The 11,248-nt window shown below is 48.5% G+C and overlaps 1 protein-coding gene across 1 annotated transcript; it reads right to left on the bottom strand.

Moving 5' to 3' along the window:
- Positions 1-7,088: 7,088 nt before the first annotated feature.
- Positions 7,089-8,098, bottom strand: LOC128456097 (olfactory receptor 6N2-like). Its single transcript, XM_053440147.1, has one exon. It carries the CDS (start codon positions 8,096-8,098, stop codon positions 7,172-7,174), a length of 927 nt encoding a protein of 308 aa, XP_053296122.1. The 3' UTR covers positions 7,089-7,171.
- Between the last annotated feature and the right edge of the window lie 3,150 nt (positions 8,099-11,248).

The raw sequence follows: 11,248 nt of genomic DNA, 5'->3' as shown, positions 1-11,248 counted from the left end.
GAAGGGAACAGGTGGAAACAATCCGGAATCAGTGACACATGAGGAAGGGCAAGTGACCTGAAACAAGAGTAGAGTTAGGATTTCAAAATAAAACAGGAAGTTACGAGACAGAAACCCCAAGACAAGACAACCCTCACCGTGGTGTGACAGTACCCCCCCCCCCCCCCCCCCCCCCCCTAGGGCCGACTACTGACAGCTCAGGCTGGTCAGGGTGGTCCCTGTGGAAGTCTGCGACAATGTGATGAGACGGAACCCACTGCCTCTCCTCAGGACCATATCCTACCCAGTCCACCAGATACTGTTTACCTCGGCCCCTGTTGCGAACCGCCAGCAACCGCTTGACCTTGTATACCGGACCGCCTTCAAACACTTCTGGGGGTGGCGGAGGGGTAGCGGCTGGAACCATCGGACTCTCCTTGGCGGGCTTGACCCGGCTTACATGAAAGGTCGGGTGAACACGGAGGGATCGGGGCAGGAGAAGGCGAACTGCTGCAGGGCCGGGCTTTTGGCTGGGTCCATCTGCACTCTTCCAGGGGCTACGATGAAGGAAGGAGACAGTGTCGGCATGGAATTCACTCTTTTCTGCTTTGACATATAGTTTATTTTCTAGCAGTCTTTTCAGTACCTGAGTTACATGGTCTTGGTGTTCTTTCAGGTCAGAGGAGTAGATAAGTATATCATCCAAATACACGAGAAGGTCAAGAAAGTCTCTTAACACGTCATTTATCATCGCCTGGAAAACGGCAGGAGCATTTGTGAGACCAAAAGGTATGACCTTATACTCATAGTGTCCACTGGGTGTATTAAACCCAGTCTTCCACTCGTCACCTTCTCTGATCCGCACCAAGTGATAGGCGTTGCGAAGATCCAACTTGGTGAAGATCTTAGCCTTTTGGAGCTGGTCAAACATGGAAGACATAAGAGGAAGTGGATATCGATTCTTTATAGTGATGGCATTGAGTGTGCTGTAGTCAATGCACGGTCTTAGGGAGCCATCCTTCTTCCCCACAAAGAAGAACCCGGCTCCGGCCAATGATGAGGAGGGGCGAATCAGCCCCGCTTTCAGGGAGTTCTCGATGTACTCCCGCATGGCTCCCCTCTCCGGCCCAGAAACCGCGTACAGGCAGCTCTTGGGAATGGTTTAGCCCGGAATCAGTTCAATGGCACAATCATAAGGTCGGTGAGGAGGAAGTGAGAGGGCTTTAGTCTTGTTAAAAACCTCTTTGAGGTGGTGGTAGCAGGAAGGCACGGAGCTCAGGTCCGGGTAATTGGGATCTGCGACGGGATTGACAGAGATCAATCTAATGTTCGTGACTTCCTCCTCCCGAACCGAGAGGTTCAAACAGTTGCTCTCACAGTCCCCTCCCCAGCCCAGGATCTCTCCGGTTCTCCAGTTTATATGGGGATTGTGCTGAAATAACCATGGCTGTCCCAAAATTAGAGTCTGTGACGGTGACTTGAATACATAGAAACAAATGTTCTCCCGGTGATGGTTAATGCACAGTTTGAGAGGTGCTGTGATATGTGTGATCGTAAGAAGTTCCTGTCCATTAAGTGCTTTAGCTCTGATGGGCTTAGCTAAAAATTCCATGTGAAGGCCCAGTTGTTCCACTAGTTCCCAGTCCATCAAACTTTCATCAGCCCCTGAGTCGATGAGCGCCTTGACTTCAGTGGTGGTGTGGTGCATTACCTGGACGGTCGTGAGAGTGCGTGAGGTGGTGCCAGAAACCTTGAATTCACTCAACACCATGGTCCTTCTGGCAGTGCAGGTGGCGACGAGATGACCGGATTCACCGCAGTAGAAGCATCGGCCCTCCTGCAGACGTCTCCGTCGTTCCCTGGGTGTTAGTCGCGCTCTTCCTAGCTGCATGGGCTCTCCCTCTCCTTCCGGAGGGGAATGATGATGCTGCTCTGGCGGTGATCGACGGGTGGTAGAGCATCCTGGTGCTTGAGTGCGTAGGGGTCTCTCCATCGTTGTGGGTCTCGGGAGACGTTGTTGCCTGAGTTGACGGGTTCTGTTGTCTGTCCGGATTGCGAGTGCGATGAGTGAGTCGAGATCTGTAGGTAGGTCCAAGGGAACAAGAAGGTCTTGGATAGGAGCTACCAGCCCCTTCAGAAACACGTCGTATAAGGCCGTTGTGTTCCAGCCACTCTCCGCCGATAAAGTGCGGAAACGGATAGCGTAATCACACACGGATTTGCTGCCCTGTCTCAGCGCGCTCAGCTCCCCAGCCCTCTCCCGGTCGGTCGTTACCGGGTCGAAAGTTTTCCGCAGCGCCGCTTCAAACTCTGTGAGGGAGTGGCAAACTGGCGAATCCCGGGCCCACTCTGCTGCGGCCCATGCCTTGGCTCTTCCGGTAAGGTGGGAAATCATAAAAGCGATCTTGGATCGGTTAGACGGAAAAGCAAGGGGGTTTAGTTCATAGTGTATGGAGCAGTCTATGAGAAATGTCTTGCATAACCCCAGTTCACCAGTGAATCGTGCTGGTGGGGCTAGCTTGCATCCTGCTCCAACGGCCGGCCCAGTCAGGACGGGTACCACGGGTGTAGCAGCCGCTACTACCGGAGGTTCGGTGGCTGTAGTCGTCCGCACTAGATGATCGTGCAGGCCCTGAAATTGTGTCAAGAGAAGCCCCATCTGGGATGCCATGGTAGTCTGGAATCCCTCCTGACGGGAGACCCGGGCTTCTTGGGCTCGCAGGGCTGCCGTGAGTTGTTCCATCCCTGCTGAGTCCATACTGGCCAAAGTGTAATGTCAGACCTGGACTAAAATGAGGACTCAGATGCAGAGGATACACGTACCAGCACACTTTATTGAATTCTGATCCTGGGGGAAGAAGCTGTTTGTTAGTCTGGTAGTCCGTACTCGGATGCTCCGGAAACGTCTGCCAGACGGCAGCAGTGTGAGAAGTCCACAGCCTGGGTGGCTGTGGTCCTTGATGATCTTCCGTGCTTTTCTCAGGCATCTTGTGTTGTAGATGCCTTGCACGGAAGGGAGATGGCAGCCGATGATGCGCTCCGCTGTCTTCACCACCCTCTGCAGGGCCTTGTGATCAGCAGCAGTGACTGTATATGAAGATGATCAGTGACTGTATATGAAGATGATCAGTGACTGTATATAAGATCAAATTTAATAATTACATTGTACATATCATGCTTTTATTGTGAAGGTAGAGTAATGTTCCTGTGTTTCCTGGTCTTTCAATGTTTGACTTGATGACTCGTAATGACAAGGGAAGTTACTTCCGTCCTGCGTGTTAGTGTGTAGGTGTCATGTTCTGTCAGTTTAGTTTGTTTATTTCAGCTTCTGTGTTATCTGTTTCCTATTTTATTTTGTAGTCTCTGTTCCTTGTGGGTTGTTTCTGTCTTCACTTCCTGTCTTGGTGTTTGTCTTTCTAACTCCTCATGTGTTGCACCTGTGGCCATTTACTCCTGCCTTCCCCGTGTGTATTTAAGCCTCTGTCCTTCCCCTTGTCCTCGGTCGGATTGTTTGTTTTCCTTCCTGTTTTTCTCCAGTGTATCTTGTGCTTGTTCTTGTTCCTCTGGTCGTGCTGGTGGATTATGTTCCATGTTGCTGTTCTGTTCTGTGTTCCTGTCCTGCCCTGTCCTGATCTCCTGAGCCTCGTGTAAGCTTCCTTGTGCTTTTGTTTATAGTAAATACCTTTTTTGTTAAATATCTCCACTCCTGGGTCCATCTACTTCACACAACCCTGACAGTACAATCCGACCACAATATGGACCCAGCAGAGATTAGTTTTTTTCATGATCAGGTTTTTTACTTTGACTGTTTGGTAGAGGAGCTTGGTTCACCGGGAACCCAGAACAAGGCAGAGACCCTTGAGGAGATCTCGGTTATTGAATTATGGCTTAAAGATCGCCCTTGGGTGAGTCATTTTGTCCCGTACCTTGTGGAGGTGTGGGACAGACTAAAGAGACTCCGTAACCCTCCAGCCCTAGCCACAGACCTGGACACGGGAAGCCGTTTGGCTCTGGGTGGATCCCGGAGCCTGGAAAGAGTGTCTGCTATGCGGGGCAGATGCAGAAAACCCTCACCTCTACAGCCTGCTCAGAGGAACCAGCCACCAACCTCATTCGCTGACCGGTACCTGGGGGGCTGTTGGGTTCGTGGGGGACCCGGCAGCATCCAAAAGGCTTCTGGTGTGGATGGTGGACGTTGAAGAGGGGGAATCCACAGCAGAAGCCTCTTTCTTCAGCAGTCTGCTCAGAAGCACCAGCCACCTCCAGTCCCGACTGGGTCGCAGGCTCCAGTCCATGTCCCACGCCGGAGGGTCCCGGCAGACGCCACTCTGGTTCCGGCGTCGGAGGTCCTTGCGGTGCCAGCTCCAGTCCCTGTTCCACGCCGGAGCGTCCCACCAGACGCCACTCTGTTTCCGGCGTCGGAGGTCCTCCAGTCCCTGCTCCAGTTCCTGCTCCAGTCCCTGCCCCGCGCCGGAGGCTCCTGGCTGACGTCCCCTGTGTTCCGGCATCAGAGGTCTTTACGGTGCCAGCTCCAGCCTCTGCTCCAGTCCCTGCTCCAGTCCCTGCTCCAGTCCCTGTTCCACGCCGGAGGGTCCCTGCAGACACCATTCTGGTTCGGAGATCCTCGCGGTGCCAGCTCCGTTTCCTGCCCCACATCCGGAGCTGAGGTCGGAGCTCCTGCCCTCTGCCCCTGAACGGTCTTCGGGCCGCCCGCCTCAGGGGCTCCCGTGCTTGGCTCCTGACAGCCCTCCGGAGCCTCAGAACTATGCCTTCGTGCCCCACGGCGCCGTCCGCCGGAGCCCCCGGGCATGTCCCGGAGTCCCTTCTCGGGCTCCCCCCTCCTCCCTCACGTCGCAGTTCATGTTTTGGGCCGTCTGGGATCCAGCCCTTGAGGGGGGGTGCTGTCGCTGTTGCTGTAACCCTGACAGTAGGTGTCTGTATGTGCGTGCGTGTTTGTGTAACATTTTAATTGTTATGTCCTCTCATTCTTTTATTCTGATCTTTATATGAAGCTTCTGTATAATAAACGGTCCTTGTTTTCTAGTCTCAGCTGTCAATCATAACGTCTCAGCCAGTTTATATATCATAAAAACCTGAAGCAGTTTCCAGAGGGTCGTTTTCTTTGGAGGCTTCATACATGCGACCTCAGGCCTGTTCCAACACATCTCAGTTAAATCCTAACAGATTGTGGTTCTGGAGGTAAAACACACTTTCCAAGGTATTCAGTAACAACCGTAGTATTTTAACCAGCCGAGGCAGAATCACCACAAGCTACAACACCGTGAAACAACGTTTTATTCTCCTGTGGTAGTAGATTTTATTTGGACATGGACATGACAATGTCATTGGACGAACCAGATGCATTGTTTACAGTGTATTAGCATAAATGCTAGTTTACAACACCTGTCCACAGGAGGCTTTTTGAAAACAACAAAAGAAACTGAACAAGACAGAAACAAGATCAAATATTGATAAAAAACTGATAGTGATAATTAAAAAGAGTAAAAATGCAGTATACAGTAGAGTACAGAGCAGCAATATAATGAGTTGAATATATATATATAGGCTACGTAGAGAACAAAGGCAGCATGATCAAACAATAACCAGTTGTAAATTATTTGTGTGAGCACTGTTGATTTGATTTGAGCCGTTGTTTTAGTTCTCTGTTAAAAGTGTTGCTGTTAGTCTCTAGTTTTAGACTAGTGGGCAAGAGGTTCCATAGTTTTGCCCCCTTTGCAGAGAAGACAGACTGACCGAAAGATGTCCTGTGCATGGGAACAAGACAATCACCATTGATGGAGGCTCGTGTATTTGCCCGACGAGAGCTCTGACGTCTGATGGCCAATTCAGACAACAGTGTACAAACCACAAGCCTGTACAACAGCTTCTGTATTTATGTTTTTTATGAAAAACAGGTTTTATTCACGATGTCTAGAAGAGGATCGAAACTATGGAAATGTTTTCACAACCTTTGAAATCAAGTCGGCTCGTGTGGATGAGGAAAAGAAACAAGGTTCATTTCAAGGAGAAGCAGGAAATCAATGGATCATCCCCAGTAGATTATGGGACGTGTAGTTCCTTCACTCTTAAAGATAATTCTAATTGAATGGTTAAGGATTCATCTTGTAGCTGGTCCACCTGGTTCTGGGATTAAAAATCTTTATGAGGATTTTCTGAAATGTCAACGGAGAAAGTGATAAGAAACGTTCTTGTTGAACTGGAGACGTTGTAGAAGTTCACTGTTACGCTCTGTTGTCAAATATATCAGCGTCCAGCTCTGAACACTATGAATCCTTCATCAGCCACGTGCACTGAGAGCAGGCTGAGGGCTTTTCATCTTATTTGGCCATGAGCTGAATCACTGCTACAATGAAGTGTGCACCAAAGAATGTTTGGTTTTAAATTTGATTGATTGCTTCGACCTGCTGACCACCTCAAGCACATCTACTATTAGAATTACTTCACTGAATTTTATACACAAGCATTTGATGTGAAACGACTTCTTCAGGGTCAGTAATAAAACATCATGTTGGATTATGTCGACTCTTTCCCTCTGGACGACACAGTGTGTGTGTAACGTCCCATGAGGCTGTGACCACTGGCTGATAATTAGGTGTTTACAGAGCGGCTGTAATCAGCTCCCCCGACACTCACAGACGACTTCTGATCACGTCTTACTACACATCATCACAGTATCTTGTATATTGGAAACTGATTGTTTCATAGTTACTTTATGGACACACACACGTCATGGGTCACTTTGAGGGATGTCTCCCTGACCATCTACTGATAAATCAGTAAAGTAGATCCTCACGGTTTACCACCATGTCACGTTCATACAGCTTATGAAAGAGTTTTCATAGATCACACTTTGTCCAGAGCACTTTAATGACACATTGCTTCATAATAATAGGTCACCAGCAAAAGAAGGAATAAAGATCTTTGAAATGCAGTCGTATTCTACTTCATTTAAAGATGTTAGTATTTGAGACACTGACTTTCAACACCGTACAGTTTACAACTTCTGAAATATTGATGCTCATTTTGTGACCTTTAGGAACTGAAACAATACAAATACAGTGACACTAATATGTCTACCTGTAAAGATGCTGTGTGATGGTGTTAAGGAAGCTGGTACATCTCATCATCACTGCAGGTAAAAGACCTGACATCAGATCACAGTGTAGATATTTTAATGGGATTCGACCTGGAACAACAAATGTTTGAGGTGTTTGGAGATTTCTTTCATTTTCAGTCCGTATATAAATGGATTAAGAAGAGGATGATACACCATTATTTGTAATGTCAATATGAAACGGGCAAGTTTTGGTATATCTGATTCCAAACGAACTACAATGACGTCATACGCCATAAAACAGGAAAGGTTGATAAGAACCAGCAGGTGAGGTAAACAGGTCTGTAGAGCTTTTGTCCTCGTTGTTTTAAACCTTCTGTTAGTGACGATGAGTATCCTGATGTATGTAAAAACTATGAAGAGCATCGGGAGAAGACAAATATTCACTAACAGAAACACTCCATAAATGGACAGAGCCACTGAGGGCACACATTGAAGTTTAAAAATGGACGTGTTGCAGAAGAGGCCTTTCAGACTGTTGTGACAGATCTTTACATTAATATACAATACAACTGATATTCCAAGTTCACAAGCAGGAACAAACCAAGCTATGAAGAGACAGACTTTTACAGTTGTCTTCCTCATGATGGTTGGATATTGCAGAGGTTTACATATGGACACATATCTGTCATAAGCCATGGCCGACAACAATAGAAACTCTGAACCGGTCATAGTGTAATACACAGCAGCTTGAAAGAGACAACGTGGGAAAGTCATGATCTGTTCTTCAGATAAGAAGTCGATCAAAAGCTTGGGGTAGATTGTTGTGCTGTAAAGAATAGAGTTGATTAACAAAGCTGCAATGAAGATGTACATCGGCTCATGGAGGTTTTTGTGAATCACAATAAGATACACAATGGTCGAATTCCAACAGATTATTATAATATATAATGCAAACATGACCACAAAATACAAATGTCTGTATTTCTGCAACTCCACATGTCCATCGAAAGTTATATACGTTACATTGACTTCATCATCCATCAGTCTTCTGAAAAACAGAGTGAATCAGTAACAAGTGCAGATCATACAACAGCCGTTCATAAAGATCCTGTAACAAGTCTCCCTGAGATGAGTTCAGGAGCCTGTGGCCTGTAGGAGATTCACTCACAGACTCCAGAGGCACAGACAGTGGAGGGCTGCACTCTGGCTTTTTATCAGACTGCTTCACCCTCCATGAATCTCATTAAACTCTCCAACAACATGTCAACAACTTCAGAAAACTCCAGGGTCCTGGACCCAGAGGGTTTGTTCCTGTTGACCTCCTCTTCTTAGTTTCTACACATTGTTTTCTAATGTTTCAAATCAAATCAAATCAAATCAGATCAAAGTTTTTCGTCACATGCACCAAATAGCTTAGTGTCATCAGAGCAGTGAAATTCTTATGACCTGACGGGAAGTACAACATAATAATAAATAAGATATAACATATAACATTTAATCTAAAAACATGTAACATATAACATAGTACAACAATTTACATTTAAATGAAGGCTAGCAGCAGTTTACAGGGTGAAGGAGTGAGGAATATAAAATTAAATAATATGCATATATGTTTAGTAAGTAATTGTAGTTGTATGAATGGGGGAGAAGAGTGTACATGGTGATGGCGACTGTTCAGTGGGTCAGTGTTGGTTGTTCAGAAGCCTAATGGCCTGGGGGGGGAAGAAGCTGTTTGTTAGTCTGGTAGTCCGTACTCGGATGCTCCGGAAACGTCTGCCAGACGGCAGCAGTGTGAGAAGTCCACAGCCTGGGTGGCTGTGGTCCTTGATGATCTTCCGTGCTTTTCTCAGGCATCTTGTGTTGTAGATGTCTTGCACGGAAGGGAGATGGCAGCCGATGATGTGCTCTGCTGTCCTCACCACCCTCTGCAGGGCCTTGCGATCAGCAGCAGTGACTGTATATGAAGATGATCAGTGACTGTATATAAATAAATTTAATAATTACATTGTACATCTCATGCTTTTATTGTGAAGGTAGAGTAATGTTCCTGTGTTTCCTGGTCTTTCAATGTTTGACTTGATGACTCATAATGACAAGGGAAGTTACTTCCGTCCTGCGTGTTAGTGTGTAGGTGTCATGTTCTGTCAGTTTAGTTTGTTAATTTCAGCGTCTGTGTTATCTGTTTCCTATTTTATTTTGTAGTCTCTGTTCCTTGTGGGTTGTTTCTGTCTTCACTTCCTGTCTTGGTGTTTGTCTTTCTAACTCCTCATGTGTTGCACCTGTGGCCATTTACTCCTGCCTTCCCCGTGTGTATTTAAGCCTCTGTCCTTCCCCTTGTCCTCGGTCGGATTGTCTGTTTTCCTTCCTGTTTTTCTCCAGTGTTTATTGTGCTTGTTCTTGTTCCTCTGGTCGTGCTGGTGGATTATGTTCCATGTTGCTGTTCTGTTCTGTGTTCCTGTCCTGCCCTGTCCTGATCTCCTGAGCCTCGTGTAAGCTTCCTTGTGCTTTTGCTTATAGTAAATACCTTTTTTGTTAAATATCTCCACTCCTGGGTCCATCTACTTCACACAACCCTGACAGTACAATCCGACCACAATATGGACCCAGCAGAGATTAGTTTTTTTCATGATCAGGTTTTTTACTTTGACTGTTTGGTAGAGGAGCTTGGTTCACCGGGAACCCAGAACAAGGCAGAGACCCTTGAGGAGATCTCGGTTATTGAATTATGGCTTAAAGATCGCCCTTGGGTGAGTCATTTTGTCCCGTACCTTGTGGAGGTGTGGGACAGACTAAAGAGACTCCGTAACCCTCAAGCCCTAGCCACAGACCTGGACACGGGAAGCCGTTTGGCTCTGGGTGGATCCCGGAGCCTGGAAAGAGTGTCTGCTATGCGGGGCAGATGCAGAAAACCCTCACCTCTACAGCCTGCTCAGAGGAACCAGCCACCAGCCTCATTCGCTGACCGGTACCTGGGGGGCTGTTGGGTTCGTGGGGGACCCGGCAGCATCCAAAAGGCTTCTGGTGTGGATGGTGGACGTTGTTGAGGGGGAATCCACAGCAGAAGCCTCTCTCTTCAGCAGTCTGCTCAGAGGCACCAGCCACCTCCAGTCCCGACTGGGTCGCAGGCTCCAGTCCATGTCCCGCGCCGGAGGGTCCCGGCAGACGCCACTCTGTTTCCGGCGTCGGAGGTCCTCGCAGTTGCTGCTCCAGTCCTTGCTCCAGTTCCTGCTCCAGTCCCTGCCCCGCGCCGGAGGCTCCTGGCTGACGTCCCCTGTGTTCCGGCATCAGAGGTCTTTGCGGTGCCAGCTCCAGCCTCTGCTCCAGTCCCTGCTCCAGTCCCTGCTCCAGTCCCTGCCCCCCGCCGGAGGCTCCTGGCTGACATCCCCTGTGTTCCGGCATCAGAGGTCTTTGCGGTGCCAGCTCCAGCCCCTGCTCCAGCACCTGCTCCTGTCCCTGCTCCAGTCCCTGTTCCATGCCGGAGGGTCCCGGCAGACACCATTCTGGTTCCGGCATCGGAGATCCTCGCGGTGCCAGCTCCGTTTCCTGCCCCACATCCGGGGCTGAGGTCGGAGCTCCTGCCCTCTGCCCCTGAACGGTCTTCGGGCCGCCCGCCTCAGGGGCTCCCGTGCTTGGCTCCTGACAGCCCTCCGGAGCCTCAGAACTATGCCTTCGTGCCCCACAGCGCCGTCCGCCCGAGCCCCCGGGCATGTCCCGGAGTCCCTTCTCGGGCTCCCCCCTCCTCCCTCACGTCGCAGTTCATGTTTTGGGCCGTCTAGGATCCAGCCCTTGAGGGGGGGGTGCTGTCGCTGTTGCTGTAACCCTGACAGTAGGTGTCTGTATGTGCGTGCGTGTTTGTGTAACAGTTTAATTGTTATGTCCTCTCATTCTTTTAGTTTGATCTTTATATGAAGCTTCTGTATAATAAACGGTCCTTGTTTTCTAGTCTCAGCTGTCAATCATAACGTCTCAGCCAGTTTATATATCATAAAAACCTGAAGCAGTTTCCAGAGGGTCGTTTTCTTTGGAGGCTTCATACATGCGACCTCAGGCCTGTTCCAACACATCTCAGTTAAATCCTAACAGATCTCAACGTTGTGGTTCTGGAGGTAAAACACACTTTCCAAGGTATTCAGTAACAACCGTAGTATTTTAACCAGCCGAGGCAGAATCACCACAAGCTACAACACCGTG

Source organism: Pleuronectes platessa, chromosome 14 (genome assembly GCF_947347685.1).
Source record: "Pleuronectes platessa chromosome 14, fPlePla1.1, whole genome shotgun sequence".
NCBI lineage: Eukaryota > Metazoa > Chordata > Actinopteri > Pleuronectiformes > Pleuronectidae > Pleuronectes > Pleuronectes platessa.
Note: the sequence above shows the minus strand (reverse complement) of the source record. Positions and strands in the feature narration are given on the sequence as shown.

Coding starts and splice junctions, on each gene's coding strand:
- LOC128456097 (XM_053440147.1), bottom strand. CDS start 8,098: ATGGATGATGAAGTCAATGTAACGTATATAACTTTCGATGGACATGTG.